Genomic DNA, 25,859 nt, shown 5'->3' on the forward strand with positions numbered 1-25,859 from the left:
CTAGGAGTTGATACTACAGATTCACAACAAACTGGTTATTATAGAAAATGATAGAGAGAAGCAATCCTGATTCATTTTTACTTAGGCAAATTCTTATCACAAGTCTTATTACGGTTCGTACTTGACGTTTCCGATTTTTTTCTGCTCCTCGGTCAAGTTTCTGATGCTCTAACTCCTGTTTCAGGTTCAACCTTAGACATTCGCTTGTAAATCTTATGTTCTGGCCTTTAGACTACTCTAACACGACATCCCTATTTTCTTTTCTGATTTCACTATTTCCTTTTAGGCCGGTTTGTCTGTTTGTTTATGGAATGAAAAATTCGAGTTAGCTTGAAGGAAAATTCGCGCCACCTCCGTACGAGGTCGGTTATCTCATCTTCTATTGAAAAAGCGCTTTTATTCCATGGTGAAGTTCCTCAGGTCAGTGACGAGAATAAAACCACACATGTTACCTCATCCGTACGACTGTGCTACTTACGTGCGTTGAACAACTTAGTTTCTTTATTAGAAAAACATTAGCATCCACTGCGTGCGAGGAAAGAATACGAAGAGAGCGTTCGTCGCTCAGTTGATTTCGGTGATGCTGTTTGGTTGGAAAGACCTGGGTTTGAACCCTGTCTAGGACAGTGAGAAGAATCAGGCGTTTACAATTGAAGGCATGTTAACTGGTCTCTACAAAGGTAGCAGGCTTTTCCCTTCCCCAAAATTCGGATTTTACTATCCGGCAAAACAGACAAACCAACCAGAAGACACACAATTTTCAGCCATAGCAAACATTGTGTGTCTTCTAGCCAAATTACTTATGACCGTAATTTGTTTCAAGCGCCATTTTTTTTTCAACAGAATCAAAGATCAGATGAATCAACATGCTCATGATGTGCAAGTCTTTTCGACAGTGTCCTATGTTTCTTTTAGTTTATGCAATCTGCCTGACTAATTTATCATTTCTTTTCATTATTATTATTATATCATTTCTGTGTCAGCACCATCATTCTTTGATTGCTACGCCACCAGATGTGATGATTCACATTTCATAGCATTTGGATACGATATACCGGTTCTTCAAAAATGCTCTCGATGGCGTAGAAGCCAAGTAAAAGAAGTTAGAAAAGTTTAATAATATGTTGACAGTATGTTGTAATAACGTTACTGTAAACTTCTTATCCTCTCTTTCTTGTGATACTCAATAGCTTGTTATAGCCAAGTAACTGGGCTTCTTAGAAACTGGTACTGTCTACGATAGATGGGATTAAGATGTGTTGAGCTACACATCACCGCCGTGATGTGTAGCTCAACAACATCGATAATCAACGTGATGTTTAATCAATTAAGATATGGAGGCGCGTGCTGTGTGTGAGTTGCCCCAGTCTCATACAAGGAAGCTTATAATCCTCATAGGTTTGACGAAGACATAAACACCAATGGCACCTCGCCGGACTTAACCCCTTCATCACCCTCCGAATCTCACTTTACCTCTGAGGTTCGGAGGGTGATGAAGGGGTTAAGTTTGCCTTTCCGTGCTTTGTGAATTGGAGTATTATCCTAGAACACCAAGCGAGAAAGATATATTGAATCATGGTAGTGTTGTGTCCCAATTTACGATTTCTACTCTAATCTTACAAATTCCTTTTATCTATATTCTTCTAACTTCTATGCCCGAGATTTTACCAAAACTTATACCAATATCTAAGTTATTGCTCCCCGCAGTACCCCTAATATTTGTATTTATACTGCGCCTTTTGTGATATTTAGTTTAGGATATTTCATACATAAACAAGGAGAAAGAACTCAAATATATCTGAAAGTGTAACTATTGCAGTCGTGACACTTAACTCGATTCTCAACTTAAATTTTCCGCGTGACTAAGTACAATATTTCAAGTGGTTATCAACTGCACCATTTATGTTGTCATAAATAGGGAGAAGGTCAATCTCGAATATATCTCTTAGTATTTAAATATTATTGCAGTCGTGACTCTTAATCTCTTTCCTCAACATTAAATTTCCCGCGTGATTAGGTACGATGATTTTAAGCGGTGCATTGGATTAGCAACATCAGACAACTCTTTTATCATTGAACAAAAGGTTTATTAAGTTTCTAAACATGGTACAATTCAAATACTAAACTAAAACACTTATAGACTAACATTAAATCATTACAAGCAATATGGCTATTTGTGATTATGCCGCCATACACATTAATTCATAAATTCACCTGATGTGAACAAATTAGATCAATTCACACTATCTGATTATTCATACTGAAGTAGATTAACAAATTATTCACTGCTAACACATAGTTGTGACATTTCAATTATTTTATACATTACATTAGGCATTCAATTCTTAGGATACGTAATTACTTAATTCACACTATTCCGTTATACCGTTATTTGCACTAACACACAATTATGTCATTTAAATATCTTGTGCAATATAATAGACATGCAAGATTACCTTAGGACTCTTAACCATTCACAAATCTTTAACACTAGTCAATCTACACATAACACATTTTATCATATACTAAAGTCCTAGTATAACTTCAACAGTTCTGTATTGGAATCACGATACTTTTCACAGACAAATTTCTAGCTAACATAGGTTATGATTTACAGTACCTTTCTTGAGCTTTTCGTATGGGCCTTTATTCTTTTCCAAACGAACCTCTGGTATAACTTCTCGTAACTCTGGAATACTTTAACACACATATATTTGCTCTACTATCAGCAACGAGGACATCGATCTCTTTACAGCTATCTGCTTTGCGTAGTTATCACTAGCGTCGAAACGAAGAAGATCCCTCCTTCTCTAGGACTCTATGGCAAATTTTTCCTTTGATTCCTACTCGGGAAAACTGGAATCGAAATCCCGCTCACTTTCGTTTCCGTGTTGTGACGAGGAGATATCACCCCTGTCGCCACTCAGGAAAACCCCGTGAACTCCACCGGAACCAAAACCAAACTCCAAGGCCAAAAGCGACTATCCAAAAAGGTCCTTTCTCGTGGGGGTTACCAACCCTTTTATAGCTGCTATCCTAACGGCACCTTTTCTTACTCCCTTTTCCTCCTTCTACTTGTTTTTTAATCATCGACCAATTAGGGTGGCGTTTTCTCCCCAAACGTCATTTGATCGGCAAGCCTGTTATCAATGTTTCAATCCGGGGATCGGCCCTAAGCGATAGCTTTGCTTTTCTTGTGCTAGCCTGACCTAATCCCCTTTCAAACTTTTTCTATGAATTCTACTTAATAACTTAATCTCTCACACATAACGTATTTTATGACTCACCCCTTTCTACTTATTTACTTAACTCTCTCATTTTTAATAGTATTACAATATTAATCTATACCTTCCTTTGTTAGCTACTTATTTAGTTAGAATTCCTTATTTTAAGTCATATTACAATATCAATACATTCCTTCCTTTATCAGCTACTTTAACAACAACCCTTACGTTTTATACATATTACTGGATGCAAGAAATTTTCTATTAAATAATTCATTTTTTTATGCAGGGGTTTTAATTTATGATATTTATTCTTCATGTTACACCATGATGGCTGAGAATACTATATTCCTAAGATATCAGGTGTAACAGTAGTATCATTGATGATACTGATGTGTGAACTTCCAATTAGAATAAACTTTGTATTCTGATGAAAGTCATGAGAATATGTATCCTCCAATATTTTGAAATAGCCACCGGTTACTGGGTTCACTGGACTGTTGCTACACACCCCAGTTCGTGAATAAGAAATGTGGTGATAGATGACATTGGCCGAGCACACATATATTTCATAAATGATGAGCGGAGCCGTAGATATTTTCAACTTGGCTGCAACACTACGTTGAATTTTTGTTGGATAGTTTTATTTGATATTTAGTTAAAAACACATAGGTTCAAATTTTGTCCACGAAGGGACCGACCCTCCAGGCGTTTTCATGTAAGGTTGATTTAACAAAGAAAAAGAGATTGCAGAAGATTCTCCCCCCCACCTCCTAAACAGGTTATACATGTGTCTTGTGTGACATCTTTTCTTTAACAGACGTCCCTTTTATGTGCTTTTTGTTGCGTTGATAGTACTTTCTCACAGAGACATTACATCTAACAAATCAAACGTTACAATTATGAAAGACAGATTTTCTTCTCCCCCCCGCCTCCAGACTTTCTTAGAAAGTTTAATATCAGATAGTTTCTTAACATGGGAATATGTTCTGTCAGCTGAATGCCTTATTCCAATAGGTTTAGGAAACTGTTTCTTGGTGAGGAATAGAAAATTGCATAAATCTTTGAAAGCGTTCTGGGAATGTGAGTCGAACACCAGCTTTATAAAAAAAATTTCGAGCATTTTTTTTTCTTTTTTTTTCCCGTCTGAGGTATGGAAATATAAGTATCACAACAGACTTAGCAGCGATTCAAAGAATTGTTAATAGACATTTTTATCTAAGAGAAAAATGGTGTGTTAATAAGTTTTTGTGAAAAGAGAATATGTTACAAAAGCACAGTACCTGTCACCGACGTTTTATATATTACAGCCAAGCAGCCAACAGGGTTCAAATGGGAACTTCGACAGCAGAAAAAACACTTAAAAACAACATTTTTAGCCCAAAGTTTTGTCGAAATTATTTGTTTCAAACATTTAATAACGACTTTACAATGACCGCAGTCTTGTACCTCACTTTGGATATTTATAACAGCGAGTCCTGTCTCCTGTCCCTTGCTGTAATGTGGAATCGTAACCAAAGGCCCTTTCAGATCAGTTAAATAACGATGGTTATGAAATGTTTCATGCTCGTGGAACAACACAACTAAAACTCTGCATGCGCAACAAAATATCAAACCAGAATATACTTCTCTGTGAATTTCATCCACTGACGAAATAAAAGCCCTCATCATTTCGTCTATCATGGACCAAGTAATGGATGGCGAAACTTATTATCAAAGATAAAAAAAAAAAAACAGTGAAATCTTTTTTAAGTTAAGGAAATTAAAAGGAAACTGGATCGAAGATATTTCGCAACAGTTGCTTTGTGATCATTGTCTGTACAGAAAGCTGAAGAATTCTATTTTCAGAGTATCGAAAAAGTAACTGTGTCAAAGGATCGCACTATTCTTTTAAATATTTCATTTTTCTTATTATCCCAAATAATTCGAGTGAATATTAACAATGACTTATTAATGATGGGCCAACAGAATAATAAAATGTTATCCTTTTAAAATTTAATATTTTTTTATTATTGAAGTTATCATTAATATTAAAGAACTCAATCACAGAAAAAACTTAAATATTGACTTAAATATATAGATGTCGACTTTCGTCAGCATGGACCAAATCATCCTTTTAACTCGCAATTACTCATATACAATTCGTCCTGAATAAATAGTAATTACCTACAGATCGTCTAAATTACTTATCCTAACGTCACATTAAAAAAAAAAAGTCTAGTGAAGTGCACCACGGTATTTTATACGGTACTACTTGGAAATGTTCCCCATCACATATTGTGTTGATAGTTAATATATCTCCTGTGAAACAAAATCGCAGCTACGGTTTTCAGCAATGTAAGATCGTTGAAATTCCCAATATCACAAGGCTTTTCAAGTTTTTTCGAAATATTTTGATTTTTATTAAACAGTTACTCGAAGATAGCACTTGCCACACCAGTAAACTTTTATTCAAAATATAATCTAAATAAAATTCGAACTTCTAAATAAGATGGATTTTTTTTAAGACAAATTAACTGACTAAAGACATGGCTTAAATAACTGGGAGAGAAGCTCAAATAATAAGGAAATTACTTGAGACAGTTATAAAAATAAAGGCCGGCATCGTACCATTCGTTATTGGAATTCTCGTAGGTAATGTCGACAATGATGTTGTTTTATCAAATTTTTCCACTAAAATGGTCCAATCGAAACCAAAATTCACAAGAATCAATAAGTTTTCTGAAGGATCTGAATGACTGAAATGCAGAATTTCAGTGAAATCCACGCTGAGGAACAGAATGCGTAACGGAAGGATAGGCGGATAAAACGCATCTGAGAGCTATTTACGCATTCTACAGCAGAAAAAAAAAAATAGTTTGCCAATATGGATGTTTAGTGATTACTTCCACAGATCAAATAGAAAACTTAACTCTCGAGATACATAATCAAGTCTATAAAATGATAAAATTTAGTATAATCATTAATGTGAAAAAACAAACAAACTTAAACGTGGTCATTTTAAACGGTTTTGTTTAATTTTTATGTTTTATTTTATGTTTTATTTTTGTACTATGTGTTTATCCACGTGAGCGAAATGCACTGCAATAAGGAAGAGTGATTTATGCTACATTTTCATAAGAGAAATTTGTTCTCTTTATCCATTCGCTTGCATCTCTCTCTCTCTCTCTCTTTCTTCAAATTTTAGCTCATTTCAGTTTAACCACTTTCGTCCTAACAACGTAGATAATCCACGTTTGGATTCATTTCGTATTTCTCACCATCCAATTTATATAAAAGGGGCGATAACAGCCTCATTGGCAATCAAGTCATGAATATTACGCCAATTATATGCGTTGCATACATCTAAACATGATATGGTGCTGGCAATATGTTTCATATCACCTAAATATTGTCGGTGCAACTGAATTAAAAATAAGCAAGATAATAATACTCTTCTAGATGTTGCAATCTGATGTTTAGGCTAGTCATATAGTATACACACCGAATTTAATGCATTTCAAAACGAAAATATTTGGAGGCCTAGATCTACAAAATCTTGTGTACATGTAAAGGTTTTTTTTTTTTTTGTGTGTGTGTGTGTGCGTGATGGCAGCGTAACTTCAGGAAAGGAATTTAATTGTCGAACTTTGTGTTTCAGTTTTATGTGCTCGCTATCACTTCAGATAACATGGGTTGGAAAGCGCTAGGTTCGATTCCTCTCATTACTAAGAGAGGAGATTTTTTTTTTTTCTTAATCCACTGATTCAGTTGTCACCTCCTTATAGCACATTCAGTTGATTCAGTTGTTTGTCACTGCAACATGCCTTGTAAATGCAATATTAAATTATCTCAACATCAGAATTTGATTTTCGTTCAAATTACGGCTGAAACAAAAAAGCCGTAAGGTCAGTATGTTAGGGCTGTTAGTCGTCAGCCAGGTGGGCCAAGTGGTTGCAGATTCGAATTGATCTGAAGTGGCTTGAAACGTGTTCCATAATTCGCCTCTAGAGCAGGGTTTTCGGATTATTTAATAAATACAATTAAAAACCTTTAGCTCATTTAGTACTAATGTTAGTGTAGGGTTAAACCTTTCATGGGTGGAAATCACAAAAATAATGTGTGTGTGTGTGTGTGTGTGTGTGTGTGTGTGTGTGTGTGTGTGTGTGTGTGTGTGTGTGTGTGTGTGTGTGTGTGTGTGTGTGTGTGTGTGTTTTCCGTCCGATTTGCCTATTTTGAATACTGTATTCCAACCCATGTTCATTTGAGACCAGCTAACTCACCTTCGGTTCAAATGTCCGTCTCAAATCCAGATGTGTCCATCCAATTCGGTCTTCTTCAAGTAATGTGTTTATTCTGAAGGCCATACTGTGTGCTCTAAGTTGGTTTACCTAGGAGAGTAGGAAACTGCCGTGTTTCATTTCGCGTACCTCTGAATAATACTGTTAGTAAAATGAATTACAGTTTGTCATTAATAATTTTTTGTGACGCAAACACATGTAATGTGTTGGCAGAAGTGTGGGAGAGGAGATCGATGTGATAACATTTCGCTAAATAGGAATTTCTTTAGTTCTGAAAATTAGCAAAATTGCTGTTTAACTGATGACAACAAGCTCTCAGTACGAAATAGTTGGAATTCTGTTATCCCACGTGGGATACTAGAATGCCACGGCGGAAACTTTAGAGCGTTATTCTTATTTAAATATTTTAACGATAGTCCTATCCGCGAAGAGATGACAACCTACAGCATATACATAATGTAGGTATGCAATTTCTGTTCAATATATATTATTAAGTGTTATTCTGTTTGCCATTTATTTTCAATTTTATTCCATCTTTCTATTTCCTAACTGTAAAAGATTGCATTAAGGAGAGGTTGGACGATGAAGAAGAATAGAAAGTATAATTCCCCGAATAGAAGTGTTCGTCAACACATCGCCGCTTAATGCAACATGTATTCTCACTCTATGTTGACCACGTGCCAACCTAATACCGTCTGTCCATTGTTGGCAGCACGTGACTACTATCATCAACATATGGGCGATTCACAGCACACATAATAACGCCGACATTCTCTCTATACAGAAAGAGATTTCTTTGAAATGAAGAAAGCAAAATTCTCAGCTCAAAGAGTGAAAATTTAAGACACACAGAAAAGATTTCTTATTTCAATTTCTTTCCCACGTCCTGGGTTTTTTTTTTTACCCCCCACAACACCCTTGATGATCCGCTGGTACGGAAAGTAAATAGCTACGATATAGAGTAGATGCCAGGGTATTACAGCTTGTGTTCATTCTTTGTGATTGGTTTGGCAGGTGAACAATCCACAAGAAGGAAGTATCGAGTGAGGATGGAATGAAGGAGAAATTTTGTGTTACACGAGACGATGGGGAAAGGGAGAAGGTGATAGTGATTCTCGGGCAAGAAACGTTTACACTGTAACATCAGTAAAATGCACAATCGGAAAGTTTCCTTAAGTCGGTGGCTTTTGGCTAATGTTTCTCTAGAGCGATCAACACTTACATGTCGTAAACTAAAAGACAAGACTCTATCTATCTTTGTGGTATCGATTACTGCACGATGTGTTCTCCTTTCCCCCCACCCCCTTTCGTTTTCACATTCCATAATTCAGTGTTAGTAAATTGGAAAGGCCCCGCTTTTCTAGCTCTATCTGGTGGGTTAAAGATTTGAGAAAAAAAAAAGTCGTATTTTTTAAATAATTCACATTCGATCAATAATAATGTATCCTAAGGACTTGCTAAGGAGATACGGGAAATTTCTTAGTAAGAACTCCCTAAGCATAACCCAAGAGTAAGCAACTTACAACCTGGAAAATCGGACTCAGTCACATGCGTGCTACTGTTGAGTAAAAGACTATTAGATCGAATCAATGGAACAAATGACACCAGTGCCATCTTTAGTTCATAAAGTACATTTCATAGATTTTGCCATTTCCATTTCGTTTGAAATAAACTTGCTTTATTTACAAAAAAAAAAAAAGAAAGAAAAATCAATTATCGTAGAACGCACTTACTTTTCAATTTCTCTCATCATTCCACATTTATATCTTTTTGTTTTTACTGAATTATTTTGGAAATGTCCGCTGATTAGAAAGGAAGGACTCATTCAGTAATTCCTTCCCAATCCATTAAAGAAACATGTTGAAGAATGTAATTCCATCTTGAAGAACAGATAATCTTTGCACATAAACGCTATATGAGGGGGGGGGGTTTTCTTGTCTTCTTTATCATCAGTGGCCAAAGGGTAGCCAGTTGCTTGGTCTCATAGGGGGAGGGGGGAAGATTCATGTGGCTGATCAAGATAAAAGCTTTGTTCAAGTTTATACGAAGGTAAGTAGAATAAAAAGTATCCTCAGTGGTTTATTTAATTTATTTTAATCATATCATTACATATGCCCACAAGCAAAATCCTATTGTTAGTAAAGATGAAATACCTCAAAATAAGTTGCTTGCTGAATTATCCACGTGAACAAGATCGCTTGTAGAATTACATCCATCGAAAAACAACGCACAATGGTTCGTTTTTGGATTCAAGCCACTGCAGGCTAAAAATTCATCGAAGACAGCATGTCACCTACATTTTGATAGCATGGAATTAAAATATGTTCAGAAACGATCAAACAAGTGTCACTACTGGTGACAGACGATAAATAGTGTTGTTACAAGGTTTGCGTTGCTGCATGACAGCGACTATCCTGTTCTGTAAAAATTGTGGAAATACGAAGGATGCAGTCTGAAATGCTGCGGCATCCTTCATATAGCTCAGATCTGGCTTCATCGGGCTACCCATCTAAAGAATGTCATATAGTATATGCAGTGCTCAGTATATTCCACTCAACAATGATAATGCCCTCTGGATGGTAAGCCTTGGGTTCAAATCTTGTCTAAGATGGGTTTTTTGATATTTTTTATTTTTATTACTTTTGATATTTCTTTTGATATATAAGTTCTAAATACAACCAATCTCTGAGGCCAGTGTGTTGATTACGTGTGTTCTTCTGGCTGTTCACCTGTTTATCAGGAAGAAAAACACGAGTTTTGAGGAGAAAACCCCTCCCCTGCTCCTGAGCCTGTTTTATCAGCGTGAGCTGATAAAGTCAGATTCTTCGCAGATTTGAAGCTAGTTGTTTTTTTTCCAAAACCAATGGAGATTGTCTATAGAAAAGCAGAAGAACCATTATAGGGAATTTTCAACTTAAGGGGAGTTGTTCTCATATAGAGATAGCAGGGTTCCCCCCTCCGTGAAACTTTCATCTCAAAAAAACAGACAAGGTCGGAAGAACAGGTGCACAATATAGAACAACCATCCCAATTCAAACTGCATATAATGGACTGTTTTACTGAATGTATACAAAAGCATGTTTGTTGTTAGCCATGTGTATCCAAAACCACAGGAACTAGTTTGGTGTGTGCGTGCGTGCGTGCGCGTGTGTTGAGATGGGAGGAAGGCATGCACTTGAAGGTTCCGCATATCTTGTATGCGCTCATGACAATTTCGATACGTAAATTGTGGTCCTTTTCTGATTTATCTTCATGCATGCCATCGGTAAAGAAGTTTGGATTCAACATCCTAATCTCCATCATACTAATGTTTGCTAAAACTGTTTAACATGTAAATAACTTAACAAACAGTGGATCGACAAGTATCCAGACAAGTAAATCTGGAAACTGCATTGTGGAAAAGATGGATATGCGCAATGCGATACAGTGCTCATTAAAATCATATTAGATTGCTTCCATGTGACAAGAGAGATCACCACATTAGGATCGTGGACTCAAATCATATAATTGAGCCTGCGACCATTCTCTATGAAGTCATAAGACACGTGATTTCCACGTGAATGCTGTTGGAATGAAACTCCAAGAGGTTCGTTCCAACAGCAGTCACGTGAAAGGTATAAAATACGTAACTTGGTATGTAAAAAAAAATAATATAGGAACTAGAATAAAACTGATAATACATACTTCAATGCAGGGGCTACCGTTGATTGTTCGTAATTGATAACTGCAAATATACGTTAGATAACGTATTAACATTATTTTGAAGTGTTATTGTTAACATTATTTTGAAGTGTTATTGTTAACATTATTTTGAAGTGTCAATGATCGCTATTTTTAGCTGTTTTCTTGAATGTGTCAAGAATGTTTGTTTTCTTCTATTTTCCCGGTTATCCTGTAAAACTACCGTTTCCCAAATTAGCTACTTCTAAAACCAAAATTTGTTACTCTCTAGATGGAACAAGATCGTGGAATGTCTGGCATTGGATCCGGGATGTATTTTCTTCCATCTGAATGTCCGATTAAAATTTTTGAAATATTAACGATTGCTTATTATTTAATTTTCGGAATTTTGGATTTCCCCGAAGGTCCGAAAATTCGAGAACGCCAAGTTTCGTCCACAACAATAAACCCTCTTGGACTAGAGCTCGACTAATTATAGAATCAAGTGAAAACAGCCCTATCCTGGACTAGAATCGAATAGAGAATGGTCTTCGACAGATGTCCAAGAGGCTAAACAGCAGTCTTACGCATATTTGAGGATTAATTTACTACATGCACAAACAGTTGAAAAGCTCTTATTAATGTTCCTCTCATACCGTATCATACTACGACAGGAATAGAGTCGGAGAAGGTCATCGTACTTCCGATAGCGCTGAAAAGCATGTGACAATGTACGATTGTACTCCACAATGGAAGACTAACATTAGAAGTTTAATGACATGCAATTTTTGCTCAAGTATCAAAACTCTTCATTATAAATTCAGAATTAAACAAGGTTCAAGTGACGTAACGAAAACTCAACAATGAGAACGTGCCAGCCACAAGTGAATAAAGTAGAACAACACGGGGGGGAAAGAAATGTTTGTATGTGTTACATTAACTAGGGAGGTCTGTGTAAAGAAAATTCTCGTGAAGGGAATAACTGAAGCCCATTGGTACTATTCAGACTGAAGCGATATAGCAAAGTTTCCCAGCTTTCTTTATATCTGCTCCATAAGAAAAGGGCCTTTATGTAGGATTGTAGTCTTTTTTCTTCTTTTTTTTTTTTTTTCAAAGAATGCTATGTTTGGAGGAGATGGAAGGTTCAGAAAATCCCGATTAACATCTAGACTACACAAGACTTGGAATCTTGTATAGTCTAGATCAGTGATGGCGAACCTATGACACGCGTGTCAGCACTGACACACACTTGAGAGTTTCAGGCGACACACCTTGGATGTTGAAAAATATTGGTATTCTGATGAAAAAACCAATTTCAGTAATTTCAGTTTATTAAATTAATTGTATAATATGAATTCATAGATTGTATATCAATGTCCTATTCAATAAATAGCCTAATAGGATATGTATAAGTCACCATCTACGATTATGTAGTTAAATTTATAATGCATGTATGCAAGTGGCACATCAACAACGTCAATATTTAAAAAAAAAAAAAAAAGATGTTTGACACACCTGGGTAAAAAGGTTCGCCATCACTCGTCTAGATGTTAATCGCAAAGAATAACCGGATCTGCCGATACGGCCGAAGTATGATAAACCCATAGGCGCAAGAAATTTGATAGACACCAGGACGGGTTAAGCGGGAGATTGGGAGGCATTTTTTCTTTTCAGAGCTTATAAAGGGGGAAAGTTTATTATTCGGGTAAAGAAAAAAAAAAAAACGCTGTGAAACTAATGGATTTAAATACTTGAGAATTTTGATTACTGCAATCTGACGAGGGAAAAACTTCACTGCTGTTAATGAAGACTCAGCGAAGCCGCTAGACAAGAAAGCAGTTTTGATAAAAATGTATTTCATGGGTGATTCTTCTAATTTTTGACTAGGATGGCGGCGTGACTGAGCACGAATATAGTCTAGTGTGGGCTTTCATTCTAAAGAGAGAAAATTGAAAGCTCTTATCTGCCTGATAAATCATAAGCAGTTGCTGATTCTTTGCATTTACAGTAAATCACGATCTTTATGAGAAAATCTTGATCAGACAGGGAACTTTACTATGCAGAAATATCTTCCATATATGTATCTGTATGTACCATACTGAGGATCTTTCTGAGATGGATGTTACGGAGTAGTCGTTGTTGAAGCGTTCCACAAAGTAATTCGCGAAGGTAGGAGAAAGTGGACGACGCATGGCGGGTTCCTGGTAAAACGTTTTAAAAGTAAAAAAAGCCCAAACGGATGAGAAAATGGAAAAGATGAATAATATTTGCAGGAAAATCTTATCGGAGTAATTAACTGTAAATCCGAGGGAGCGCCGGAACTGTCATGGATCTATACATGAACCGCATAACACAAAGGGTCAAAATTATTGCTAAGTTGCGGATGGATCGATTGGATGTTCCGATGTGTATTTCGTCTTATTCTAATGAGAAGGGATCTATGTAATATGACGAGTAATTCCCTCTCTCTCTCTCTCTCTTCTTTCTTTTTGTATTAGATTTGATTCCTTAAATGAAATTAGGGAAAGGGACCTCTCATTTTTCAATTTTCCATTCCGCGCTTCACAACATAAGTTTTTTAAACTTTTTTATTGCTTTCTCTAAGTATGAACAGGAAACAAGAAATCCATTTAGAATACGGAATTTGGGATGTTTGCGCTTACCCAATGCACTGAAAGACATCGGGACATACGTGAATGATCAAACGCATATCATTTTAGAACCCTTACTCTAAATTGTCTTTCCCCGTTTACAATTCTTCATATTTTACTTCTTAGACAGAGAATTTTGCAACAGACTGCTACCTTTCGAAAAGCGAGTCTAGCGCCTTCCAACCACTTGATGAAAACCGACTCCTGAAGAGTAACGAAATGTTAACGAAATATCATGCTAAACGGAATCAGTAAGTGACTCGCAGTTAAACACACTGGCAGGCTCCAGTAAATCGCTTCCAGTAAAGAGTCGTCACTGCCTTCACTTTTGTGTATGATAATAGACGGTTACTCAAGGCTGACGGAACGTGAGCGTTAAAAGGACCGGTGAGAGTATCTTGGAAATATCTTGCCTTCTAGGATCACGTGCATCAGGGTCACGTGCATCAGGGTCTCGGGTATGCTGAGAATAGTGTGATTAAACAAAAAAGCATCTTCAACGTCCGTGATGTAGCTGGAAGCAGCTGATTAATGAGAAACAGAAAGTGAACTGGCAGGATCGTCAACAGATGTGCCACAGTTCGTCGGATGATCTCTTGGTACAATGACAGATTGCAAGGAAGAGTTATGCATCAAATATAGATTGATATACTCTTGGAGTGAAGAACGTACTCTCTCTTCAAGCTACAATTTGCAGGTTAGAATCACCCTTCCTGCACATGGATCTCGGTGAATATATTGGTGGAGATGAATGTCGTTGCCCGGTGTGAGATTAACGCCCCGTATGTGGTATTTACTATGTAAAAATAAAAAATTAAAAAATAGCTGCCCACAGTTAAAATTAAAAAATAAAAGAAACCGTAATAATACGGATTTGTTCTACTGGAAATGATGATGTCCCTTAGCTGGAGAAATAGAGGACACTTCCATGTAGGATGCTAAGAACGTTTGGCTTTTCAACCAAACGTTAGCAAGGTTTTCCAGCCAGAAACTAATTTTCGTCCTCATGCCCTGAGCAGTCGCGACATGGTTTTAAACATAACCATCTTACTGAGGTTTGATCCACCACTATTTTAAAAAAGTGGTTAGATCAAAAATAACCACTTTTTTTTTTAGAGCAAGTGTATATTTGTGGTAATGCAATGACACGTAGAGGGGTGGTTTATCAAACAGTATTGATTGTCTTCTTAAAAGGGATGTAAAAGGGACAAAATAGAATGACTCATCTAGTCATCAATTGATTCTCGTTAAAAATGGATTGGAGTATGGACTGAAGATATTTTCTGGCGTCTAAGGGAAAGGCGCCTTTTAAGTTCATTTTTAAGGATCTTTATTTCCTTTCTTTTTACTGCTACAAAATCTTCGATGAGTCACGAACACTGTGGGAAATGTTAGACTGGGTTATCTTACCCGGAATGAAACTGTGGTAAGAATATTTTTAAGATATGGGGGGGGGGAGAGAATACAGCTTCATTAGTCTTACATTTCGGCTTACCGTATTTTGCTTGATTAAAAGAACGAATCGCTAACATGGCAACGTGAGAAGCTAATTCCGCTAGTAGCCCATGTTCCAGAGACCGCTACAGACTCTTTGTAATTCAGCTAAACTAGAATCTTATCTCGACGGTTCAAGTAAAAGCGATTACTTAGAACGAGATTCTTTGAATGAACTTTAAAAAAAAAAAAAAAAAAAAAAAAAAAAAAAAAAAAAAAAAACGAAATGAAAAGTTCGGTGAAAAACTTGTTTTTCTTAAATTGTTTTGCAGTATACCTAGACGGCGCTTTTCCGACTTCGTTATTTTTCTTTTAATTTTAGCAAGTAGTGATCGTGTTAGGATGGCATTCGTCAAACAATTTTCTCATTAAAAAATTCCTTTTGTGCTTCACTCCGTCTGAAGTGTAATAAATTTTAAGGAGGCTTTAATTGGAAAATCTATCTGCTCAGTTACAAGGAAAGAAAAAAAAAGACGAAAGAAAAAAAAAAAGCTATGGCAGGTGACGAATCATTTGGTGAACGTAGGCTCTCGCTCTGGTGTGTGTGTGTGTGTGTGTGTGTGTGATGTCTCAATCTCGCGATACCGCCTCCTCGCTCTCTCTGTCTCTCTCTCTGGGTGTTTTCATGTCATGCGGATGCTAGGATGTTGGTCACGTCTCTCTTATTGCCAGTTAAGCACGCCTTTATTAAAGCCTGTTTTTGTCCAGCTGCCGGGGGTTCATCTGTCGCACGTGATGCATAGTGCGAAGGCCGATGACGGTCGGAGAGAACCCCTACGATGCGTTATGGGCAGACGTGAGCTGGGTCCCGTGGTGGAATATTGCCTCTTGGCGCACACCATCGATTTCTGACGACCCGATCTCGGCTTCGCGAGGGAAGTCATTCAGGGCTTAACGACACAATATCGGGCTACCAGCCTTCGGTTAACCCTCGTCCTAACTCGGCACGTGCTTCCTATGTTAGATAGCCGTACATAAAAGAAAGCTCCCTTGATCTGACTGATCACCATAAACACTGACAGGAAATCTTCCAATCAAGATGCTGTGAGGGAGTTTGGGGGAAGAGGAGGTTGCATGTGTGGTCTAGCTTTGGGGGTCAGTCATCTAGTGGTCTACAGTGACCTTGTCGCTACAGTAGTGAGACAAGGTTGGCGGTTTAAACTGAGATGTAATAGAATGTAAATGTCCATTCAGAAAAATTTTTAAACGATAATAAGCAAGTGTCCGAAAAATAAATAAATAATAAAGTCGATGTGTACAGATTGTTATCATTATATCGACAACAATGGATGCAACCATGGCCGTCATTTATTTATTGTTTTCATTGTTAGAAGCTTCCAGCCGCGAAATTGTGATTTCATACAGCATGGAGAATTAGGCGTTTAAACCTAAATTATCATCACTGGTGAATTTAGCGTAACAGTTCGGACGGTTAGAATTTTATTCCACTGTTCGGTATGGATGATACAATGTGCGCTTTATTGTTGTTGTTTGCTTATTTTACTATACTTTACCGAATTGAATGCCAGATAAAAATAAACACAAACTGATTAGGTTTTGCGATAGGTCTTTTTGTATATGTGTGAAAGACAATTAAAATCGATCTTAGTCATCATCCAGCACACAGTCCTTCTAACGATGGAAGAGTTAAACATATAGCGATATTCTAGCGACTTCTACATTAATGAACGGAATGCTTTATTCGTTATATTAAAAGTGGTTTGATTCCTTGAATATCATAATATTGTTCACAGCGTATCGTTTACTTCGATAAAATTCTTAGAGTAATCTAAGAATATCTGTTTACAGACAATTCCCTGCACGGCACTCTAGAAGAAGATAAAAAGCGATCAACAATGAACAGTTTACTGTTGGAATTTTCAATGGAGAAAAAAAGATAAAAGAGAGATCAGCACAGCAGGTCAGTGGGAGAAATAGGCATCCATTTTGGAATATTTTTTCTCCTTTCAAAGAAAGGCAATTCCCTTAAGATCAATCATTTATATCCCCATTACGTCAGATACGTCTTTTTACCCACCGGAGAAAAATATATTAGCATTGTTTTTAATTAAACTTTAGTGAAACCCTTTTTAAAATTATAATTTTGCGTTAATCAGTGGCTTATTTTAATGAGAGCTAACAGAGAAACGTGAACAAAATCGCAGCTCCTCACACACTTTTAAGTCTAAATTTTGTTGCCCTATTTTTCCTGTAGATATCTCAACCTCGAATAAAATAAATAATTTAAAAAAAAAAAAAAAACTGCATCATTTTTCTATTCCAGCACTATTCTCTAGCAACAATTTAAATTGTAAGGCAGATTGTAATTTCCATCCATAGGAAATCCGGTAAGTTGACATTTTACCGACGCACTTAACCAAATGAGAAGTATGAGAAGGGCGTAAGACTGGAAAAGACAAATGATCGATTTCTATCTTGCACTTATTCCATAGGTATCTCTAATTCTGTAGGCAGTCCAACTGAACTTGTATCTTTGATCTATCTACTTTCCTCCGAATCTATAAAATCATGAAAGGCAGCTAGCCAACATTCATATAGGTCAACTCTAAACCAACCATATCATTTGCATTACCTGTAGTTAAAATCATTCTTTAGAAGGGCCTTCTTTCTCGGTTTCCCATAAGACCCACACCCTACAGCTCTTCGAAAATAAAAGCTCGCTATGTGCACTCTCTAACCCATCGATGGTTTTGGTGTACTATAACGCATCAGTATATATTGCTGAATGAAAATACACTTGGGATTATTTTTAGGGCGATTGGTTGACTAAATAACCAAAAATATTGTTAGCGTAAAATAAATAGACAAACAAAAAATAAATACCAAGCTCAGATTATTCTTAACGTTAATCAAATTATATAAAAATGGAACTAATAGGTAGATTATAGTATACAACTGAATGGCTACTTCCGTAGGCTAAATTTCCCATATAAACCGGTCGTTCACTGTGATATTCGCAATGTTGGGCGCAATTTATCAAATACGCTGCCTTTCTCAGTTGGAATAACGCAACCATTTTTATTGCATTACTCGGGTTTTGCAGAAGAAAAGTTTCCACACCAGCTGTCCAGAAAAAATTCCCATACAAGAATTCTTTTATTTGTACGGAAAATTTTTTCTGGTGAGCTTCCGTGTCTCGGCTTGATTTTAAACTAGAATTGCTAATTACCCGAAGATTAATTTTAAATTAACTGTTTCTATTTCTTTTAGTTTTTTTGTAACTGAATTCGGAAATCCTTTTTTTTTTAATTTGATCATAATTATTACATGAGTAATGATATTAATATCAATGAGTTGTTCAAATTCTTTTAGATACTGTGAACGACGCGATTGTAAAAATAAATGTCTTGAAACTAGTTTTTGTTGTGTTCTAAGAAAATTGGTATGTATTGAGAAAATATAAGAATTTAATCCTTGACGCAAATATTAAATTTTAGTGTGTCCTTCCGTTGATTTATAATTCAGGAGATATATGTGAAACGCCTTTTCTTCCTATGTATAGCAACGAATATTACTCGAGTCAACGTAAAACGGCTTATCTTTAGGATGTCACACAATAATACCCTCTTCCTATTTCTCTGTAACAAAATATCACCGAACTTTTAATCCTTCCTTCGTGTCATGTTACAAATTAAAAAGAAAATACATAAATGCATAAAGTTTTGCCTTTAAAAATTCCCCGATAAATGTATTTATATTGTTGCCACTTTGATAAATTGCAAGCAGTAATTTCCAGGTACAGATTATTCACTAGGCCGCCACCTATACTTGGTAATTTTGAATGACTTCGACTTATCGGAAGTGGATTATTGTTCTTTAAGTTAACTCATATGTTACGATATAACTCGATGCTTTGTAATGGCTCGATTTTAAACTTTTAAAAATATTTAAAAATTTTTAAAACGCAAGTTTGCTGTTTTTAATTTCGGAAATTCCAAAATATCTAAGAAATAGTTTGACCCTTACAATACGTGACAGTATTACAGACGTGCTCTATTTCCCTTTGTGCAATGTCCCTTTCCACATCTCCAAGAACGTGAATTTTAATGATCTTAGCATGCATTTTATAAGGTAAAACATGTTTGGATCATTACGAGAGGCAGACTGTTGATCTATATGATGTCTGTTGAACAGAATGATTGAGACACTACTTAACTCTTTTAATATGCGACCATGACAGCGGAAGATGGTCAATGAAGGAATAGGCCACTTCTGATATACCACCTCAGCAAAAGTATGCGGTTAATTATGTTCAAATTTACACTTGCTGCCGATGGTATGGGCTCGCGCATACACATCGTAAACACCTCTGGAGTGCTTAATGACGTATGCAGATGTATTTTCTTTACCTGGAAAGAGATTTTCGCCGTCCGCGTTAGAAGTTGATTGGGATATACGAATGCTACAGTTGCTCACGTCAACTGGCAGCATCCTACTGCTCCATCAGTCAACTGATCGCGCTACCTCATAATACTGTTTCCCCTAAATCTCTGTGCGAACTCCGATTAATCCCCCGTAGACTGACGTATTCCCCGACTGCTTGTGTCTAACGAATTTTCGTATTACATCGAAGCAAACCATCCATCTCCTCCCCGGGCGGAAATTGCTGAATTCTAATGGTCGCAGCAGCCTTGCCGTGCTATTGCAAGCCAACGATCGGCACCATGAGCGAACGTCGAAAAAGGTAACAAACTTCCAACGTTTACCTTAAGGCCGTCATGGCGGGCGTGGAACGCAAAACTACGCGGGCGCCTCGTTGTCATCGGAAATGTGAACAGGAAATCACATCCATAACTGGCGCACGCACGCACGCACGCACGCATTCTCATTCTCTCCCCCCCCCTCCTTCCACCTCTGTCCTCCTGCACGTGGTCGGTCGAACAGACTCGCACACACATACACACATATTTCCATAGCGTCTGCGGGTTAGCCCCGCCTCTGTAATGGAGACTCCTCGTTCTTTACGTTAACTCACGTCCTGGCCTAAAGGAGGAGACGTGATACGGTGGACCAATAAAAGATGCAACATTACGTTTGGAGTCGCCAGGGACGTTACGATACATGTAATGACATTAGACAGTAGAGCGGGAACTGCTAAATTAGATCGAGAAATGGTGGCTTTAAAAAGTATGATGGCGAAAAGTTAAAAAGCTCTTTAGGTAGGAAAATCTTAAGAAAACGACTCATTTTAATTCGGAGTGGTAGAAGAAAATCGTCATAATTTTGATAACTTTTGAAACTTCTGTAAGGTTTTTTTTATTGCATTTTTTTAAATATTTTTATTTTTACCAAGACGCGTATGTGTGTACAGCTGGTGATTACCCATTTCATTCTCTGTGACAGCCAAGGATTAAAGTTGCCAAATAATATATTGATAAGTTCATAACCGCGCACTTGACGCTTTTAAACTTCGGACTGAGAAAAAAAGAGTATTTAGTTTTTATTCTGCTGATGGGATTGCCACGGTAACGAAGTTAGCTTAGTAATTGCTCAATTTGGAAAGGCTCTACTTGAGAGACATCACACAAGAAAGAAATTTTTATTTTATTTTATTTTTTTTCCCTGAAGTTCGGTGTACAGATGGTCAACTGTAATGGAATGTTAAATCGCCAAAGACTGTTCAGCACTTTGCTTAATGCTCCAAGTATAAAGTTGCTTTTGCTTCGGGTGTAACATTTCAAGTCTCGAGAGTAATTAATTCCTCATGGTTATTCACATACAGTTTAATTCTGAACTTTAGTAGCTTCATGTATTGTGAATTCGACATTCATTACGCAATCTTATTTATCGCAGTGCACTTATTCACTATGTTCCCTTGTCTGTTAACAGGTTAAAATGGCTAACATCGATGACTTTATTACGGAGTAAACGAACTTGCGCTTAGATCTAGAATTCAGGTGGGAATGCAGCTCGAATGTCATCTCGTGACGTGATGTAAATACACGGGTATCCAAAAATAAAGCGAAATTAGTTTTATATATATTAAACCAGACGTTGTTTTTACGAACACATGCTAATTTGGTCCACAAGCTGTGCTGAGAATTTTTTGATGTCAGTCAAGTGTGCGCCATCTCTTCAACATCATGATGAAAAAAGTTTTTTAAAGGGACGAAAATATATTTGATCACTTTGGACAACGTTCGGATCATAGGCGAGGTGGAATTTGAAATTCTTGCATTTTTTCAAATGCCGGATTTACTAAATAGGGTTTAGAATTGCTATAATACAGAAGATCGTGTCACAGCAGGTTTTTACTTTTGAACTTCTCCTCGCTCATTCATCCACTTTTCTTGGACTTATTATATTTTCGTAATACTGAGCTGGCATTCTTTTGTAAATCTCAAAAACTTTGAACCCCCCTCAGATTTTTATTACCACAAAAATCTGATCACAGCAGTTCATCGACTTTGCAATCGGTCCAAAAAATCAAGCCGATATGCTGACTCCCCCGATAGTACAAGACAGTGGATACCAGCAGATGGGAAGACGAGTTCCGATTTTTTTAATGACATGATATTACGAAGATGAACTGAGAACGCTTTCTTGACACTGCATTATTTTTACCCATAAATTATCGTTACTTTTTGATTTTTTTCTGGTATATACAAAAATATAATAAATGATAAAATATAATAAATGATAAGCACATATTACTAGATTACATAATTTCCCACAGTACTGTTTTTTTTTTATTTTATTTAATTTTTTTTTTTATTTGGAAAAAAAGTACATTGTTGTATAATTGTTGGCATGCTCATTAAAAGTTTTCTAGGTCTCAGAATAACTATATGCGTTTAAATTTTCCCTCAGAGAAGATATTGTCTGGATGACAATGAGATTTGTTAATTAAATTTGTTATATTGTTGATAACAGTGATGCAATGTTCCGTTGCGTAACTATTACCAACAATGTTGTGTGTGTCCATTAGTTCTACGTTTCCATTAAAAGTATTTCCCTGAATTTTTATACTCAATAAATATCTTTAAAAACTAATAACAATAGGAAGCGTCCAACCTTTTCCAGCCTTACTGAAGTAAGTATATCCTTGAAGTGTATTGATCGCTGCTACGTATCTTCGTGTTTTCGGCTTACTTTTCAGGGTCCATTAATTAAAAGGCCACTTGGGTTTTACTATTTGTGCAACAACTCTGGTAATTATTCTTCGCAAACTGAGTACCCGAGAATTCCCGCATTGTTTTCGTATTTCCCTCTTAAACAGAAGATGACAATCGCAGTGCGATATCATTTTGAGACAAATACACTCAGAGGCGTGGTTTAGGTTTATTTCCAAACAGCTTATCTGTGGTTGGCTTAACGAAGGATATGTGGCCGTTAACACAAGGTCTGTCGACCATTATGTTCATTGATCGTCAGCAAACCGTGGAGGCAGTCTAGAAATCAATTGCCGAAAACACCTTCCGAATAAGTAAGAACGTTAGGGCGACTGCATCCCCATCTAGCTACATGTGACTAATGGGATATATAGGACTAATATGAAAATAAATAAAATGTAAGAGAATGAGTGAGAAGAAGATAAACTGAGTTGATGTGCACATTACAAGCCTTCCTGTGCGCTAGTAGTGAAGTTGGTGATGCGTTCTTTGGTTTCGCGATGAGTCATTGCATGGTTCACCTTTTTTTTTTTTTTTTTTTTTTTTTGCAAGAACAGCCAAAAATAGTCTAATTCGAAAACATTCATTTGGTGAGTTCGAAGTTGATGAACTCAGAGCCATCTTCAGAGTGACAGGTCATACTTCTGAAGAAGAGAAGGAAGAAGAAGAAAACAAAGATGCATTGGAGTGGTTTAAAGAAAGGAAGAAGATATCACTCTTGAAGAGCAATCGACGATGCAGGGGCGGCCTTAGATTGTTTGCTAATGATCCCTAAACTTTTAAGAGGCCCCTGCGCTGAGTAAATTTTAGATTGTCCATACTGAGGCAAAGACTTGTAATATGAATTCCTAAGTTGTAGCTTGTCTAGTTTATACGTAAATCCTGACCTGTCTGGACGAGTCAAGTCAGATGTTTGTATGCACTCAGAGTATCGCCCAACTTCATGGAGATATGTGTAGGTGCGTGTACGTGGTGATTATTTTGTTGGAATTATGAAGCAACTTAAAAGTATGAACGCAGTGAATTATTTCTAATTGCTCTGGTTCTTGCAGATCGGCATGTTTTAGGGGATAGAAAACCTGTCATTTTCGTAATAAAAGACCTACTGGCTCACCTTCAATTAAAAGCCCTTATAAAGGGTATTTGCATTCTAGAGGCAAGGAATAGGTGGATAGACCTGAAGTGGAACCCAACCGGAGGCTCCCGATGCACGCAGTAGATCATACCAGTTGGAGGAGAAAAAAAAAAAAAAAAGGCAAAGCTTCTCTCTCTCCATCCTACACGTACTCCAGATAAGGTACTATCTGAATATCACTACTAGTTGTTCTGATAAATAACTCACTTTTTGCGAAAGTGGCGCTTCACCAGTTTTGAGCACGTACAGTTTTTTTATATAAAAATGCATTTATTTCATAAGGAACTAAGTTCAACTAAGTTCAGCAGGGTTAAGAAAGAATATCATGCAGTTTTATGGTGTATGGGAAAAATAGCATAAGGATATATTGATCTAAATATACGTTATAAATAGCAAATAAATAAAATCCTCTATGAAAAGTAGCAAACTGGGTTTACTCATATGACGTGTCCAGTGCCCGACTAAATTTAGTTTCCCGTTTAGGGTAATAGAAAAAAATTGTCAAGTCTGCAATTTGTCTGTATAAATAAATACACAGGAAGAATATGCTCCTTATGAATGTAGGAAAAATCAAGTATCGCAGATCTTGTAGGCCGTATCCCTACAGGAAGACCGCCTGATCCTAAAATTAATATTACGAAATCCAAGGATGCTTGGATGGTCGGGTGGTGGCCACTAAGAACCATTGCTTGTTAGAACAACTGATGATGATCACTAATCTTGGAAATTAACGTGATCAACTTGGCATGTTTTTGGTGTTTTTTTTTTTTTTTTCATATCAGAGCCAAGGAGCTGATCAGTATTGCACAACTCAACACTTACTAAAAGGACATAAAAACAAATTTAAATATTGCTGATTGCTTGAGTGAAACACTAATATTTACTGAGTACAGAAAAGACGCGCTATTTCTTAAATGTTTTTTCTGGTTAGTTTTGAGTGCTGTTTCTACGTTCTTTTTTTTAATCAAGAAACTAAACGACTAAATCAAGTATTACGTAAAACGCGCTGAAGCATTTAACTGCTGTTTCGATTCATGATGTACAGTGGTTTCTTGTGTTTGTAAACTGCGTGTGTTCTTCTGGCTGGTATGCCTGTTTTGAGGGATGAAAGAAAAACACCTCTACTTTCGTATAAATAGATAAATGAAAAATAGATAAAAGTTCTTGGTATGTTGTAACCGGATTCAGTCTTTCCAAGCAAAGGGCGTCGTCTTGAAACATTATCTTCAAGAACTCCTCCATAATACAATGGTTAGTTGCACAGTTTAGTTAGAAAAGAGACCCGAGTTGAAGTCCCTTTGTGCGAATGGTGGAAAAATAAAGTGATCTACACTTTTATTCCCCCCCCCCCTTCAGGCTGTTACTCGGTCTTTCCGACAGAGATATGGTTTCCTTCTCACGTGACAGGCATGTCAGATGAATTGTTGAGTAATTTCAGAATTGTAGAGCTTGCATACGATACTCACTATGCCTGTCTCCCCGAGAAGTTATTTCATTTTTTTTTTCATAATTTTCAAATGCGTGTCAAATAGAGCTTGCTACGATTACCTTCATACTATTCTCGGGTTCAAAACCTCTTTCCCACCCTCTATTTTCTCTTTCATGTATTTCCCAACAAGTTCAACCATGAAAGCAAGCATCTCTAAGCGGCACAACCTCTAAATCATTCGGGGTTCTAATTACTGTATGATCAGGCAATGCACGTGTCCTTGTCATGCGACACCATTATGAAACAAACAATTTCTCCGCTATTCTTTCTCTCTTTCTCCCCTCACAGCGCAGCAAAAATGACTCGCGATTCCCGCCTATTTCCCCTGCTGATGAAAGTCGGGAGAATTTTCCATTCGACTATTGTTAGGCTTAGCAATCCCTGCCAGGTAGAGTCGTGCTGACTAGTGACAGGCAAGCGTTCTTTCCGGCCGGAAGGCGAATGAGGAACCGCCATAGCGGTCACCAGTGCTGACAAACCGTCCGGGTTAATGATCATTAATGGAACGTGACGTTTTAATTGAGAACGAGACACACCTGAAACGGCACGTGGCGCTAGCAATAAAGACACCAATCACGGGAAAACGGACGGAACAGACGGCGGAGAAGCGGCCTCAATTTAATTAGCAGTGTCCAGCTAGCGTCTGTAAACCCGCTGTGTCTGCCATGCGTTTGCCTGTGGGGTGCTGCACGTGGCCGTAGCAGTAAACAAAGGATCGTGACGGCCCGGGTTACGAAACGGAGAGATTCATCTCCAGCAGGATATTTATTGAAGTCACCGGGTTGTTTATGGC

The 25,859-nt window shown here is 37.1% G+C and overlaps 1 protein-coding gene across 1 annotated transcript in view; it reads left to right on the plus strand.

Annotated features, from left to right (window-relative positions):
* The first annotated feature begins 20,396 nt into the window (after positions 1–20,396).
* Positions 20,397–25,859, plus strand: part of LOC150098257 (homeobox protein orthopedia-like) — a 94,446-nt gene continuing 88,983 nt past the window's right edge. Inside the window, exon 1 of the mRNA XM_090406290.1 lies at positions 20,397–20,457. Within this exon, the coding sequence (XP_090262416.1) occupies positions 20,397–20,457 (61 nt within the window). The remainder of the gene's footprint in view (positions 20,458–25,859) is intronic.

The sequence above is a fragment of the Typopeltis vanoorti genome, chromosome 16 (genome assembly GCF_054136105.1).
Source record: "Typopeltis vanoorti isolate ZY-2024b chromosome 16, IOZ_Tvanoo_1.0, whole genome shotgun sequence".
Taxonomy (NCBI): Eukaryota; Metazoa; Arthropoda; class Arachnida; order Uropygi; family Thelyphonidae; genus Typopeltis; species Typopeltis vanoorti.